Below are 17995 nucleotides of genomic sequence, written 5' to 3'. Positions count from 1 at the left end.
TCTCTCTCTTTCCCTGGCCGCCGTCCACCTCACCCCCCCGTCCCGTACGCGTTCTTGTACCGTCAACTAATGCTTCCGTCGTTAGTAGCGGAAGGCATTTTATCATGACTTTTTTTGTTTTTTGCGAATCGAAAATCGAATATTCTGCACTCTTTCCAGTAAGTGTTATTACTGCTTTGAATTTGACATGGAACCGACTTATTCTGCCAAATGACACCCTCACATGTGTTTTTAAATCATGTTTTCATAATTAACTCATGAACAGTTTATTATTACGACCCGACAGTTCTTTTTAAGTTTTTTTTTAAAATCTTTTTAAATTTAAATTATTTTTTAAAATTATTTTAATATACTAATATTACAGTAAGTGTTATTGCTGCTTTGAATTTGACATGGAACCGACATTTTAAAAAATAATTTTAACTATACTTTCAAATTAACGCTTAAGCAATATTTACTATACTTTTAAACTAACATTTTGAAAAACAATTTTCACCCTAACAACATTTCCAAATAATCTTTTAATAGTTACACTTTATTTTTTTTTCCTTATCATATGTATAAGATGTCGCGGCAATTAAACTTTTAGATAAAAATAGATGATATAAATAAATAACAAAAAATTATTATTTATTATAACTTAAAAATATTTGGAGTCTAAACTTAGTATTTTTTAAAATAGAGAATTTTCTTGGTCTTTGAAATCTAAATAAGAGGATTGATTATATATGAATAACAATATCACCTTTAATACACCTTAATTTAAGCAAATTATATCGTGTATTGGTGTATTTATTTCTAAGTTGTGTTTTTCTAATTTTCTAATTGTTAGTTATCTATTTGTCAAAGTAAATTCATCTTAATAAGATAGAACATCAATTTAAAGGTCAAGCCAAATTATTTTACAAGCAAAAATTATTTTTATATTTTTTAATATAAAAAATAAATTTTATGTAAAAGTTCATAATTCTTGGTATTAAAAATAAACAAATTAATATATTTTTTTATGTTTTTAAAATTTAGATAAGTTCTTGTGAACTTTAATAAATTTTAATAAGCCTATTATTAAGTCTATGATACATGCAAAATGTAAAAACTATTTTTTAGTATGTTAAATCATTCGGTATGTTTTATTTTTTTGTTTTTCTTCCAATTTAAAACATAAATATTTGTTTTTTGGTAAATAAAGATTTTTGTCACTTTTGTAAATCTGATTTATATATATATATATATGTCCACAATCCCACATATTAAAAATAAAATGGTAAGAAAATGATATGAAAGATGCAAAATTAATTGAAAAATGATCCTTTAAAAATCAAAGAAATAATTAAAATTAAATTACGACGTGTTTGGCAAAACAAGAAAAAAAAAAAATAAAGCTGTGAAAAAAGATGCATAAGGTGTTATTCAAACACCTCCTTAACTGAAAAAAAAAAGGTTTATAAATTGTTTTAAAGACGTGATTGCCAAATGCATCTTAAAGACCAAAAAAATACATTTCTATCTTTGATAAATTTCACAGTTTTGTGTCTTAGACTTTAAAGGCTCAGCGTAGACTGAGTTTCCCAGCCTAGTACAAGGCACAAGTTAAAACCCAAATATATCAGCCCACTCATACCTGAGAAATGTGGGCTTTTTCCAAGGAAGGCCCACCGGCTTGATTACCGACAAAATAACAAGCCCAAAGAATGCAAAAGGCACAACCCACATGCAGATCTGGCCCACACTCCCAAATGCACACGCTAAGGTGAGGCAGAAGAACAGGAGGAGTGCACGTTAGTGGCTTGCATTTAAAAACAATAAAAAATAAATTTGTGCTCATGCTGGCAAAAGACTTAACATCCATGGCTCTCTTCTTTCTTTCCTCTTAGTTAAAAAACTTGCCCTCCTCTCATGTGGAAAGGTAAACACAAACCCACGCTACAGAGCATGAAAATAAAACCAAAAGAGAGAACCTTGTTTAAAACCCCAATTTTGTATGCAATTCCTAGGTTTGAATCGAGAGGTAAGCAAAGTTTAACGCATCATAAGAGAAAGGAACCTGTAGTGCCAACGGGATCTGCTATCTTTGCTCCTTCAAGTGACAGACCTGTGATTGAATCTTGAAAAAACTGTAGAAGGCTTAGATGATTGATTCTATTGTGTTATTTTCCTCTTTCTACGCTTTCTTTCCAGGGATTTGACCCACACATGCACTCAACGAAGTTGACAATGGCCAACCGCAACTTGCTACGCCTCTTCTTCAGGTGACCTATCGTCATGCTACCACTGCTTTCCTTTCGTTATTATTTCCTTCCACAAATCCATGCTCTTCTTCGGATGAAAGAGAACTGTTGATGCTATTCGGGGCGGGTTGCTATTGTCTTCCTCTGGTCATGGTAGTACTGTCACAGGATGCTCACCATTCAAGCAAGAACTTGGATTGGATTCAACATAGAGAAGTGTAGGCGTGGCCCAATTTATAAGGGTGGGGCCTAGATTTATGGCAAGATAGGGGTTGCTTTCTTGCAATAAAGGAAAAGGAGGAAGAAAAAAGGGAGGGAGGGGGCGATGAGGCTGCTCTCGACTATAATACTTCTTCTATATTTACCCCGCATATATATATATAGCATATATATATATATATATATATATTTTTTTTTAATTTTTTAATTATTTTTATTTTGTTGGCAATTCCAGTTAATTACCGAACAAAAAAAATTTTAGTCAATAATTTCTTCATAATTTCTTCTTTGGAATTTGCTGACGGATGTCATCATTGGAGATGACCAACATAAAGTATTTTTTTTAACTAATTTTTCTCATTATTTCTTCACGACAGACTCTTAATAATCTCTGCTTAGCTGAGGACTTCAACGCCCAACTGGAAACATTGAAACCCTAGTCCGGAACAAACATGAAACAACCATCATTTGACCAAAAAGAAGAGAGAGAATAAAAATACAGATTACATATAGCGCTTCGGCTGGTCGTCAAGTCATCTTGACAAAAAGCTTGAGTGTTGGCAAATGGATGGTTGTCGTCCATTAAAGGGGTGATTAGAGAGAGAGAATCAACAGTTTCAATGTGTTGGGCGTTAGAAGAATGTGGAGAAAGTGAAGGGAGAGAGAGAAAATAACTCCTTAATAATTTATTTAAAAATGATTTTCGGGTTTATTTCCCCCTTCCAAACAGCTTTTAAATCAAAATTACTGGAAAATCCTGCTATCTAACGGACCAAAGCATGAAGATATATATAAATCCAGAGTTCATCTATTTTGGAGCCCTTTCATGAAACCTTGAATTGGTATCTATTTTTACATAAATAAATATTTATCAAAATCTTGCAGACAGAGGACTGATGTGCACACAGAAAAGGGGAACCGCCAGCCCCAAAATGTTGTGAATATGACTTTCTAGGCCAAATTATTAGCTGGAATCTGCTCTTTTCGTCAATTTTTCTGTTGATGATGAAAATGAAATAAAAATAAAAAAAACTTGCAGACAGACGTCTTTTATTAAAATTTGCCATTCAACAAAATGTTGCAGTAAGCCAGCCTATAACAGGACCGGATAAAACAAAAAAAAAAGACTGGGATTGAAGTTAAAATTTGACAGAAATATTTCTTTTCGCTCAAAATTCCGAGACAAGAAGGCCAGAAGGTGTCACTTCAGTTCTTCAGCACCATGCCTGCGATTCTCATCAGCCAGTGTCTGCAAGGCCAGTCTTGTCTTTCCCACCTGTTGTTGATCATTTAACAAGAGATGGCTGACTAGCTTGAAAATGCTTGAAAAATATAATACTAATAAGAAAACAGAAAAAGGAAAAACCCTGTACTTGAAAAAATAATAATACCTTTGTGTCATTATCTTCTTCACTGTTCTTGTTGTTGGCTATCTGTAGTTTTTCTTTCATCATCTTTCTCAGCTGCCTTAGACTGAATTCATCCAATATCTTCTCACCCATGACCTTGTTTTCTTTTTCTTTATGAGGCTCCACTTTTTTGCCACCGTCGTCAATGTTCTCCTTGTTGATGGCATCGATCATTTTCCAACTTGCTGGCTGTTTCTTAGTTGAAGGTTTCTTTGGAATTAACTCAGTCGGACGAGGAAACTGACCCTGAAGAGTGTCATCTGCAAAGGGTGATAAGCCTGTTTGGCCTGTGATTGCACCAGCAACCAGGGGTTGACAGGGGGGAGATGGAGTCTTGTCCAATGCTGGAGCTGGAGCCATGGCGAATTCTTCTTGTGACATTACAATAATATCAACCAAATTCTCTGCACTGTTATGATCGTGCACCTTGTGCAATGGGATTTTACCTAAATCATTGTCAGATGCCATAGTACAGGAAGAAGCCATTTGATGTACATATCCTGGAGTCTCATTTGAAACACAAGAAGATGCGTGCCATTCATGGGTTTTCATGTCAATTTCTTCAGCTTCCATCACATGGATTTCAACAAGTGCTTCATTCTCGCACTTAAACGAGATATCCTTGAAGGGTGGATTACTAGTGACAAAATGATCAGGAAACTTACTAGTTGAAGAAGACCGGGTTACTGAATGGCAACCTTCAGTTTCATGTCTGTTTTCTGACTTCTGATTGCTAGCATCTTCAGGAACTATTTCTACTTTAACATTTTCATTAGCTTCATCTGATTGATTGCTATCAGACTCTCCCTCAATTGCAAAGTTTGACTGGAGATCATCATTGTCATGATGCTGCTTATCTTCTTTTGAAATCATTTCAGAGTTTTTATCCACAAATTCAGATACTTCGAGAGTTGATGAATCTGACACCATAAATCCAGACTTCACAGTGCCTGCAGAAATCAGAGCATTTAGTCCTGCAAGGCTCTGACCATTCAAGAAACTTCATAGAAGCACAGAACAATAAATGGCCATGAAAAACAACTTGTGAATGAGAAATGAATAGTTGTTTTTATATTGAAGAAGCATAAAATCAACTTACCATTCTCGTAGATTGGTTCCTGGCTGATCGGTACTGCCTTATCTGATCTTTCAACTAGAATAGGATTTGATTTCTCGGAACTCTCATTCATGTCTTCATCTCGTTCATATAAGCCTTCCAATTTTGGATAGCAGTGATCCATATCACAATCATTAGTCTTGTTATCCTCTTCAAGTTCGTTGGCCATTTCACTTTCATTGTCTAATAAAATAACTTTAGAATTATCACAATTCTCAGAACCTATTTCCTGTTTTGCATTGCAATCTTCAACTTCACAGACATCAGTGTTGCTCTCCTCTTGAACTTCATGCTTGATTTCCCTTTCATCCTCCAGTGAATGATCTAGGTTTTGGCATGAAATCGCTTCTGTATCAGTGGTTTTCTCTGAACTCTTTTCGGGTACTGTCATCAAATCAGATCCTGTAAATGATGACTGATGTTAGAGCTCAAGAAAACCAAAATCCAGCAAAATAGTTCCTAGTCCAAGTTGCTGTTCTAATTCCTTGTATATTGTTCTCATATTGCATTAAATTTGTTTCCCAATAAACTTTACACAACAAGAACTGAACTCTGATGCAAAATGAAAAACTTTCAATTATATATATGCTGTTCATGGATAATTACAAAAATACTTACCAGACTCTTCCTTCATTTCAACATCATCAATCTCCTTGCACAATTCATCCATCTTCAATGGCCCGACACTCCCTTTCTCCTTTAAGCTCATCCCTCCCATGCTCTTCTCCAACAATCTTAATGATTGCCTCGTGCTGTATACCCTCTGAACTGATACTTCTTCCTTCTGGGCCTCAACTTTCCTCCTAGCCGAAACAGCTGGAGCCATTCTCCGGCAACTATTTGCTGCTGGTGTCTTTGTTACATTGTTTTTCTGTTGGTCCTCAGCAATTTCCATCATTTTAGACTCCATTTTCCGCCGAGCAGATGTTGCTGAAGTCCTGTTGCGGCTTGCTGGCATTGCTGGAGTCTCTGGATGATTGGCATTTTTGTTCTCTTGATCACCACCCCCCCCAATAACCCTTCGTCTTGTTGTGCAAGGAGTGCGAGTCGAGGGTTTTTGTGAGCTTACAGGCTCGATGCGAAGAGGCTTGTTCCGAGTCGAGGTTCTACAAGAAGTTTGAAGAATTTCATTTGATCCAGCTTTCTCCGGGGATTGCTGTGAATCGGATTTGGGCGGCGCATTGGTGAACTCGTCAAGTCCTTCCACCTGAAAAAAGTAAGTAAAATCTTTGAGAATCCAAAACTATTCCTTTCAATTTAAAGTGGTTTTAGATTGAAGAAATGTAATTGGTATCTTTTTATTAAAGTTATGGGTCTCTCTTATTTCATTAGATTTCTTCACTCTGATCGCTGGCAGCCAAACAAGATATTGAAAACAAGTATTCAACAATCTTTGCTATTGTTTGGATACTGCACAAGCATGTAAATTTATGTTTTTTCCCCAATGGCTTACTCCAAGAGTGCCTTCCAGCTATATGAAACAAATCAATAGAAGTAAAATCTAGAAAAATCTCATATGGATATGGCTGTTCTTGAATATTTCAAGAAAGTTTGCTCGCTCATTGATAGAATTGGATCCGGAAAATTAAATCAAATTCGTTGAATACAAGAAAGAATATGAAATGGGCTGTTAAAGAATTTCAAGGAAAAGGTTATATTACGTACCTCGTCAAGAAGTTTGAGGGCATCGGCCATGGAGATATTGGTCATATTAGCAGGGATCTTGTTCTTCTTGCAGAGAGCTTGGAGATCTTTCCTTGAAAGACTGTGGAAATCCATCTTTGAATTGATATGAAAATGAAAATGAAAAACAAGATGTTTTTTCTTTTGCTGTGTGCGGCTGGCTGCTATCGAGAGAGAAGAACAATGGCTATATAGGCGTCTTGGGGGACTCTGGCCACAGAGGAACGTTGAAAATCCAAAAAAAAAACCCTAGAGCATATGACCGTTGGAGCGTTAATTTGAAATTTGAATTCTGTCTGATTTTTTAGATAAGTAAATTATAAATTAATAGCCCTCGTTTTGCCAAAAAGAATGAACAGTCTCTCTAGTTTAAAACCTTAATTAATTAGACCCTTGACCAGTTTAACCATACTTAATTTAATATTCTTTTTTTATTGATCTTTTCATATTATTTACTAATTTTTTTCATAATTATTAAAATAAAGATTATTAAAATAAAATAAATTGAAAAAACAATAAAATTGGCGAAAGGCTTATTTTACCAAATTAGAGGAATTAATTTATTTATATCTAGCAAATATCTTATATATTTTACTATAATCTAAAAAAAACATAAGACTATTAATTTTTATTGTTATTAGCATACCATACGATCAGTACTGAATGTAAGTACTTTAAATAAAAATAAAATAAAAATTTTTAATTTATCATAATTTTCTTGACAAATTAAATTTTACCAAAGACATTAAAAATCTATTTGCATTTTTATATGAATAAAAAATCTTTTTATTTATCTATTACTTAAGTAAAAAAATATTTTATCAAAACTTGACAACAAAAATCACCCAGCTGATTAGTACTTAAACGTGCATTTTTATCAAGGTTTTATATCATTATTTTGCACTCGAAGTATCAATAACTCCTTAACTAAATCATGTTTTATAATAATGTATCTAATAATATAAGATACCTTTAATTTATGGTAAATGTTCATTTTAAATATAGACCTATCACATAAATGAAAAGATTGATTGATGAATTTAAGAACTGAAATTGAAAGGATAAAGAGATGACCAAACTTAAAAAATAGATGCCGGTGCAATCCAAACTGGAACACTGTTTGATAATTGGGTCATATCTGGAGCTGTAGATCTCATATTTAGGTCTACTTTATATGGATGAAAAGGTAAGACATAAGCCTATAACTTTCATATAGAGCCCAAGATCTAAAAAGAATATTTTCAAGTCCAAATTGTAGCAACAATAAAAAAGTCCAAATATGTCATCCAACTCGAGCACTGTTTAGTGTTTTACCCATATCTGGAGTTTTAGAAGTCCAAATGACCTGAATGTTTTATACAAGAAAGCTGAGATAATTTCCTACAACTTTCATGTTTTCAAGTGACTCCAATTTTGAAGTTATCAATGATATTTTGGGCAGATAAGAGAAGATAAGGATTGACACTAAGTCGAGAGTTGGTCACCCACTCATCAATTAGTCATCAAATTAATAGTTCCTAATTTTGGCCTATAAAAGGAGGCATTTGCCATGTATTTAGGCATCTTGGTTTCCAGATCAAGATCATGCTCTTGCTTTCTCTCTTTGTATTTTTTGTAATGTTTATGCTTTGCTTTCATTAATATCAAGTTTATGCCTTTTATTTCCTTTCCTTTACTTAGTTAACTCTTATCTTATTTATGTTCTTATTTTGTTTATTTATTTTTCTTTCTTTTATTATGTTTAGTTAAGTTTTTCATTATGTCTAGCTAAGTTAATTATGTCAAGGTGAAAAGGTTACACTAATGGTGTAAGAATAAGTATAGTGTAAACTTAATATAGACTTTAATGTTTGATACTAACATGTTTTGTATTTGTTATCTTGTTCACTCTTTAATACTTTGCTTGTTAAATGACTAACTTTGATTTATGTTGTATAACACTTGGTACAACAAATACTTGGCACTTTCATAGTTCATACTGTATGGTATAACCGACACCTGAGCTATTAAAGGAACTTGATTTGTTGTTAACATAAGTTATAATCATGAATGCTTAACGAGATTTATAAGTATTAGCATTAATCGAATAAGATGACTAATGTAATCATGTTAACAATTTATAATCTAATTGAAACCTTTTTTGTGTGTGGTTTTTAATTGAATAATAAGAGTTTATACTATACTTGTTTGACATACCATTAGTGGATCCTCTAACCTTGACATTTATTGTTATCATTGTTTAATCCTTACGTTAATATTCCATCTCAAAGTTCTCATCATCATCTTCTTCTTTTCCTTCTTTTTCTTTATTATTATTATTATTATTATTATTATTATTATTACTACTACTGCTGTTACTATTATTATTAGTATTACTATTATTATTATTATTATTATTATTATTATTATTATTGCTATTGCTTTACTATTATTATTGTTGTTATTATTGTTATTGTTGTTGTATTATTGTTATTTATAATTTGTACAATTAACCTCCCTGTGGTTCGACCCCGGTCTTGCTAGGTTATTTATTACTTCGACACTCCTGCACTTGGGAGAAGGCATCAATCTTTTAGTCGTGTCAGCAGCCTTATTTTCTAAATGAGTGCTCTACTGCCGTCATTTCCTTCTTATAAGTCGAGTATTTCTGTTCAACATCTTTCAACTTTTTATTTTTGAAAGTAATCAAATGTCCCTTTTGTACCAGCATTTTTTTTTATAGCTCTATTTGAAATATCAGTATGCACTTCAAATGACTTCTTAAAATCAGGCAACCCCAAGATTAGAGTTGATGTTACCATTGTTTTCAGCATCTCAAAGACTTGTTGGCAATCAACTAACCATTCCCATATTTAATTATTCCCTAAAAGATCTGAAAGATGAGCTGTTTTCTTACTATAACCCTCGATGAATCATTAGTAATAGTTTGCCAGCCCTAAAAAAGATCTCAACTCGGGGATTGTCTTTAGTGCTGCCCATTCAATGATGACTTGAATTTTTTGTGGATCCATCTTCACTTATCCCTCCCCGATTAAGTGCCTTAAGAGCATAATCTTAATTTTTGTAAACTTATATTTCTCTCTCTTTACATATAATTTATATTCCCTCATTCTACTCAAACCTTAGAAAAATGAATTACATGATCTTTAATTCCTCTACTATAGATGACAATATCATCTTAGTGAACTACAAAAAAATTATCTAAAAAATTATATAAAATGTCACTATAAGATTACAAAATATTTCTAGAGCATTTGTTAGGCCGAATGACATACTAGAAACTCGTATAAGCCATATCTCATCACATAAGTAGTTTTATGCTCATCACTTTCAGTATTCGCATTTACCAATATCCTAATCGCAAGTCTAACTTTGTAAAGATAGAGGCTCTACATAATTTATCCATCAAATCTTGAATTAAAGGAACTGGATATTTATTTTTACTGGTTATCTTGTTAAGTGCTCAGTGGTCCACACACATGTGAAGGCTCCCATATGCTTTCTTTTAAAATAAGATTGGAGCACCATATAGAGCCTTGGAAGGATGGATAAAACCCATGTTAATCAGTTCCCTTAATTACTTCCTTAATTATGCTAATTTTATTGGTGACATTCGGTAAGGGGCTTGATATGGTGGTTTTTTTTTCTTTCAGGCACCAACTCAATTCAATGGTCTATAGCCCTTCTAGGTGGGAGTTTATTTGGTGGTCGAGGCGACATCACATCCTCAAATTGTTACAGCATATTAGCAATTTCTTTTGACACCTCCTCACAATAGTTTGTTTTCTCATCCACTAGTGTCGTAAGATACACTTCTCCACCTTTTCATAATATTTACTCAATAGCAATGGCTAAGATCAAGTTTTTTCCACTCCCAATAACATTCATCATTATGACATTGCAACATAAGATAAAATTATGCCTTTAAGTTTATTGCCTTCATCGATATATGACTACTACTCAGTTGTGAGCCAAGTTCCTTCACCAATTGATCAACCATAAACATGAGAGTTACACCTGAATCTAGTATAGCATTAATGTCTTTGCCATTTATCCCAATTCTCACATACATTAAATTATTTGTAGACCTTGATTTCTCTTTTCGCAATGCATCAATACTTGTCAAGTCTTGATCAATAGGGTTGATTTTAGCAGCTGCAATCCCTTGATTCAGCTACTAAGCAGTTTAACACCCGTATAAGATTGACATGCGTAACTACCCCTTTATCCTCATCGCTATCTCTAACCCGAATAACATTCAACTTTTCCCTTTTTGGACATTCCTTTACAAAGTGAGGACCATCACAAATGAAGCAAGCAAAGTTTAGTTTACTATCGTTACCTTGTACACCTATTAACTTAGTCTTGCCCTTATTCATGACAACATTTGATGCACCCCCACCAAACTTCTTCTTATTCTTTTCCTCCTTGTCTTTTACTTTAGATTTGAAGGAGGTTGACATATAACCCTCTATAGTAGTTAATTTAAAATCAATAAACTTTCTGCAACAACAATAATGGATGGTAAATATTTTATTTTCTATTGTCTTATTTCCACTTGTGCCCAAGGTTGAAGTCCAAATATGAAGTTGAATAACCTATCCTTCTAGAACATATTCATAATATCGAGAATCAAAGAATTAAAAGATTTAACATACTCATGAACTAACCTTTCATGTTTGAGCTTTTTCAATTCCTCTCATGCAATCCAAGATATGTTGTTTAGATGTAATTGCTCTTTCAATTCTTGCTTAAGACGATCCGACATCTTAATTTTCAAACGTCCAGCACTTAAGTCCTTTTTGGTTCTCATCCTCTACCAAATTTTAGCATCACCCGTGAGATACATTATAATAAGATCTACTTGTTTAGCCACGTCGATCCTAGCAATACTAAAGTATTGCTCCATGTCCTACAAGAAATTCTTAAGTTCCTTTGAACTTCTTGCCTCATCGAAATACTTCAGTTCAAGCACTTTAGGTTTAGATATACTTACCCTAATAAGAGTGTTTGTTACTTCCCATTTTAGAATGGTAATAATATCTTCAGTAACATCCAATGTTCACTCAATTCTGTCGTAAGAGAAATGTACAAACTTTCTGCCTTTTCAGCACTTTCTATAACTTCCTTGAATCAATCAATAGAGAATTTTTCACTTTCTTCCTCTTTTTCTATTGATTAATACTTAAAAGTGCATTTTTATCAAGGTTTTATATCATTATTTTGCACTAGAAGTGTCAATAACTCCTTAATTAGAGCATGTTTTATAATAACAGATCTGATAATATAAGATACCTTTAATTTATGGTAAATGTTCATTTTAAATATAAGCTTATCTCATAAATTAAAGGATTGATTGATGAGTTTAACTACTGAAATTGAGAAGATAAAGAGATGACTAAGATTATAAAAGATATGCTAGTTTAGTTCAAACTAAAACACAATTCGGTTATTAGATTTAGAACTTGGATTTAGGTCTAGACTATATAAATAGAAAGCTAAAACATAGGCCTAATACTTTCATGAAGAGTTCAAGATTCAAAAAGGCCATTTTAAAGTTCAAATTGTAGCAAAAATGGAGAAGTCAAAATCTATCCTGCAGCCTAGACATTGTTCAGTGTTCAGCCTATATCTCGAGTTTTAGAAGTCCAAATACATCGATTTTTTTTGTTGGAAAGATGAGAAATTTTTTCAAAACTTTCATAAAGATTATCTGTTAAAATTCTGATGTTAGTAGTGATATTTTTTGCAGACAAAAAGATAAGGTTTGTTACAAAGTCAAGAGATGACCACCCACTCAACAATTAGTTATCAAATCAATAGTTTCGAATTTTGGCCTATAAAAGGAGGCATTTGCCATGCATTTAGACATCTTGGTTTTCAGATCAAGATCATGTTCTTGCTCTTTCTCTTTATATTTTTGTAATGCTTAAGTTTTGTTTATATTAATCTTTTATTTATACTTTTCATTTTCTTTTCTTTACTTAATTAACTTATATCCTATTTATGTTCTTATCTTATTTATTTATGTTTCTCTCTTTCATTATTTTCAGTTAAATTTATTATGTCAAGATGAAAATGTTACACTAATGGTGTAAAAATAAGTATAATATAAACTCAACATGGATCTTAATGTTTGATACTAACATGTTTTGTATTTGTTATCTTATTCACTATTAATACTTTGCTTATTAAATGGTTAATCTAGATTTATATTATATACCCCTTAGTACAACAAATACTTGACACTTTCATAGCCAAATCATATGGTATAACCGACACCTATTATATGAAAAGAACTTGATTTATTGTTAACATAAATTATAATCATGAATGCCTAATAATATTTACAAGTATTAGCATTATTCAAATAAGATAACTAAAATAATCATGTTAACAATTTATAATCCGATTGGAACCTCCTTTGTGTGTAGTTTCCAATTGAGTAACTAAAAGAGGTTATATTATACTTGTTTGAAATACCATTAGTGAATCTTCTAACATTGATAATTATTTTATCTTTATTTAATCCTTACATCAATATCACATCTCAAAGCTCTCTTCAACTCCTTTTCTGTTATTATCCATTTCTTTATTTATAGTTTATATAGTTAACCTTCCTGTGGTTCGACCCCAATTTTGCCGGGTTATTTATTACCTTGACATTCCTGCACTTGTGAGAAGACATTAATCTTTTGGTCATGTCACCTATCAAATTCTTAAGACACATGATGTAATCATATTATTCGATAGTTTCACCCATATTTACCTAATGTTTTGTCCATGTTTCATATGAAAAATGCCTTGATATTCTTTGTGACCCGTTCTACTAATCAAATTCAAGTGCAGGTTGATTTTGAAATAGAAAGCACTTTACGCAGGTTAAGAAAGGAAGCTCGCCTCAACACCATGGCTATTGCAAGACAACAAACACTCAAGGAGCTTGCTGCTCCTAATGTGGAAAATCAGCCACTATGCATAAACATTGACAATAATGTAAACTTTGAGCTCAAATCTGGTTTTATACATTTGTTACCAACATTTAATGGTCTTGCAGGAGAAGATCCACATACTCATCTCAAGGAGTTCCATATGGTTTGTGTTGGCATGAAACCGAATGGAGTTGATGAAGAACAGGTTAAGTTGAAAGCTTTCCCTTTCTCTTTAAAAGGGGCAGCAAAGGCATGGCTTTTCTCTATTCTCCCAGGATCTATTGGAACTTGGAATGCCATGAAGAAGATTTTCCTTGAGAAGTATTTCCCAGCATCTCGAGTTGCCAACATAAGGAAAGAAATATGTGGGATTCGGCAATCTCATGGAGAGACACTCTCTGAGTATTGGGAAAGATTTGAGCAACTGTGCATTCAATGTCCTCATCATCAAATACCCGATCAGTTGCTCATTCAATATTTCTATGAAGGATTAATGCCTACTGACCGTAGTATCATTGATGCTGCAAGTGGAGGCGCATTGGTGGATAAGACACCCGAGGCTGCACGCCAATTGATCTCAAACATGGCAGCCAACTCAAAACAGTTTGGCACTCGTGGAGACTTCTCCAACAAACGAGTAAATGAGGTAAGTATTTCTAACATTGAGAATAAAGTTAATGATCTTACTTCTCTTGTGCGTTCTTTGGCTTGTGGAAATGTGCAGCAGGTGAAAGTTTGTAGCATATGCTCCTTACAAGGACATGCTTCGGATATGTGCCCAACAATGCAAGAAGATTATATTGAACAAGCTCATGCAATTGATGGAGCATTCAACGGACAGCTCCAGCGTAAATATGATCCCTTTTCCAACACGTACAATCCCGGATGGAGAGATCATCCCAACTTACGCTATGGCAACCCATCCCAACAAGGCAATCAAGGCCGACAATTCCATCCCCATGGATTTCAGCCCCAACAGAATTATCAAGCAAGACAACCCCCTCCATTCACAAACTCCAATGTTACTGGGTCGTCATCCAATGATGATCTTCGTGAGATGATGAAAACTTTGGCTTCTAATACTGTTACCTTGCAACAAAATGTCATGTCTTTTCAACAGGAAACAAGGTCAAGTATTCACAACTTGGAGAAGCAAATGGGGCAAGTAGCTTCAAGCGTAGGGAAATTGGAGGCACAAATGAATGGAAAATTGCCTTCCCAGGCATTGAATCCAAAAGAGAATGTTAGTGCGATCATGCTGAGAAATGGGAAAGAACTTGAAGAGAAAAGGTCGAAAGAGATTGAGATGGAGGAAGAAGAAGAGATAGAAACTGAATTAAGTACAAAGAAGAAACATCCTTCTCCTTTCCAAACTGAAACAACGACCAACACTCCAAAGGTAACTCCTCACTCAATGAATTCTAGTTTTAAAGCAATTCCACCCTTTCCTGTGAGTTCTTCTAGGTCAAAGAAAGAGGACAAAGAAAAAGAAATTTTAGAGGTTTTCAAGAAAGTAGAACTCAACATTCCTTTGCTTGATGCTATCAAGCAAATTCCCAAGTATGCCAAATTTTTGAAGGAGTTGTGTACTACCAAGAGAGCTTTCAAATTGAAAGGTCATGAAATGGTAAGTATGGGTGAAGTTGTGTCTGCTATTGTTCAAAAGAATATGCCTTTAAAGCAAAAAGACCCAGGTGCGTTTACTATCCCATGTGTTATTGGTAATGCTAGTTTTAAAAGAGCTTTATGTGATTTAGGTGCATCCATTAGTGTTATGCCTAAACATGTTTATGATTCTCTTAGTCTGGAACCTTTGAATAAAACTAGCATTGTAATACAACTTGCAGATCGTAGTTTTGTTTACCCACTTGGTGTGATAGAAGATGTTCTAGTCAAGATTGATAGTTTGGTTATTCCATGTGATTTTTATATTCTTGATATGGAACATGATTCTTGTGATTTATTAACCAGCACTCCTATATTGTTTGGGAGACCATTCTTGAAAACTGCCAATACAAAGATTGATTGTGGTAAGGATACCTTGTCTATGGAGGTAGGAGATGAAAAAATTGAATTCAATTTTCATGATGCAATGAAATATCCTTATAGCAATGTTTATTCTATCACATGCTATGACCAAATTGATAAGTGTGTGCAGCAAGTTTGTGATTTTGATTGCGAAGATGGATTAAGCATAGCTTTGAGCTATGGCTATGATTTCACCAAGATAGAAGAGATGGAGAGGCACATATGTGTTCCCCAAAACATGCACGAATCAGTATTGGCCTTACAAGCTTTACAAACCGTTCCCCATGGTAATGTCTTTATTGATTTATTACTCTCACATAAAAAGCTTTTGCCATCTATTTTACAGGCCCCTGAGTTAGAATTAAAACCTTTGCCCGATAATTTGAAGTATGTATTCATTGGCGACAACAATACACTTCCTGTTATCATAGCAAAAGGTTTGACAAGTATACAAGAGGAAAAACTTGTGAAGTTGTTGTGTGATCACAAAACGGCCATTGGATGGACTTTAGCTGACATCAAGGGCATTAGTCCCTCAATGTGTATGCATCACATACTATTGGAGGACAACGCAAAACCAACAAGGGAACTGCAAAGGAGGTTGAACCCACCTATGATGGAGGTAGTGAAAGCTGAAATTTTAAAACTGTTAGATGCAGGAGTCATTTACCCCATCACTGACAGTAAATGGGTGGCGCCAATCCATGTGGTGCCTAAAAAGACTGGAATCACATTGGTGAAAAACAAAAATGATGAGCTCATTCCTACTCGCATCTCGAGTGGATGGAGAATGTGTGTTGATTACAGAAAGCTCAATCTTTCTACACGCAAAGATCATTTCCCATTACCATTCATAGATCAAATGCTTGAACGCCTAGCAGGTAAGTCTTTTTATTGCTTTCTTGATGGATATAGTGGATACAATCAGATTGTTATTAATCCCGAGGATCAAGAAAAAACTACATTTACATGTCCATTTGGTACATATACATATATGAGAATGTCTTTTGGTTTTTGTAATGCTCCTGCAACTTTTCAAAGATGCATGATGAGTATTTTTTCTGACTATGTTGAAAGAATAATCAAGGTTTTTATGGATGATTTCACGGTGTATGGTGATTCTTTTGATAAATGTCTAGAAAATTTATCTTTGATCCTAAAAAGGTGCATTGAAACAAACCTTGTCTTGAACTATGAAAAGTGTTATTTTATGGTAGAACAAGGAATAGTTCTTGGGCATGTTGTGTCTTCACGTGGATTACAAGTTGATAAAGCTAAGATAGATGTTATTTCATCATTGCCTTACCCCTCATGCGTGAGGGAAGTTCGTTCTTTTCTAGGCCATGCAGGTTTCTATCGATGCTTTATCAAAGATTTCTCGAAGATTATAGCACCCTTGTGTAGACTATTAGCCAAAAAAGTGGATTTTGTGTTTGATCAAGCCTGTAAAAATGCCCATGATGAGCTTAAGAGACATGTCACATTTGCCCCTATCATCCAACCACTAAATTGGGATGAACCTTTTGAGATAATGTGTGATGCGAGTGACTATGCGGTAGGAGTTGTGCTTGGGTAAAGAATTAGGAAGAATTTGCATGTTATCGCCTACGCTTCTCACATGTTAGATGGAGCACAATGCAATTACCATACAACTGAAAAGGAACTTTTTGCAGTGGTGTTTGCTCTTGAAAAATTCAGGTCATATCTACTTGGTACAAAAGTCATTGTTTTTACTGACCATGCAGCTCTCAGGTATCTTTTGAAGAAGAAGGAGTCCAAACCAAGACTGATTAGGTGGATCTTGCTTTTACAAGAATTCAATCTTGATATCAAAGATAAAAAAGGTGCTGAAAACCATATGGCTGATCACTTGAGTTGACCGAGGACCGAGGATATTCCAACCGAAACAATAAGAGAAACATTTCCTGATGAACAGTTGTATATGTTGCACTCCTCTACAAGACCATGATATGCTGATTTGGTGAACTATTTAGTCACCAAAGAATTCCCTCTAGGTTTGTCTACATCCCAAAAGGACAAGTTACGAGCTGATGCTAAATATTATTTTTGGGATACTCCTTACTTGTGGAAAATTTATGTGGATCAAGTAGTAATGAGATGTGTACCACAAGATGAATTTCATTCCATTCTCACTTTTTGTCATTCTCATTCTTGTGGTGGGCATTTTGGAGCAAAAAGAACAGCCCACAAGGTACTTGAAAGTGGTTTCTATTGGCCTTTTATTTTTAAAGATGCATATCACTTTTGCAAATCATGTGAAAAATGCCAAAAAACAGGTAATATCACTCATAAAAATCAAATGCCTGTAACAAATATTCTTGTAAGTGAAATTTTTGATGTTTGGGGCATAGACTTTAT

General features: G+C 33.9%; 1 protein-coding gene across 1 annotated transcript; it reads right to left on the bottom strand.

Moving 5' to 3' along the window:
- Positions 1–3466: 3466 nt before the first annotated feature.
- Positions 3467–6844, bottom strand: LOC105112933 (lisH domain-like protein). Its single transcript, XM_011008853.1, has 5 exons — positions 6639–6844; positions 5592–6180; positions 4956–5375; positions 3839–4806; positions 3467–3723 (listed from the first exon to the last, which is right to left on the bottom strand). The coding sequence occupies exons 1-5, from the start codon at positions 6750–6752 to the stop codon at positions 3649–3651; spliced, it is 2166 nt and encodes a 721-aa protein (XP_011007155.1). The 5' UTR covers positions 6753–6844; the 3' UTR covers positions 3467–3648.
- Between the last annotated feature and the right edge of the window lie 11151 nt (positions 6845–17995).

The sequence above is a fragment of the Populus euphratica genome, unplaced genomic scaffold (assembly GCF_000495115.2).
Source record: "Populus euphratica unplaced genomic scaffold, PopEup_1.0 scaffold378.1, whole genome shotgun sequence".
Taxonomy (NCBI): Eukaryota; Viridiplantae; Streptophyta; class Magnoliopsida; order Malpighiales; family Salicaceae; genus Populus; species Populus euphratica.
This window is presented reverse-complemented; position numbering and strand designations above follow the sequence as displayed.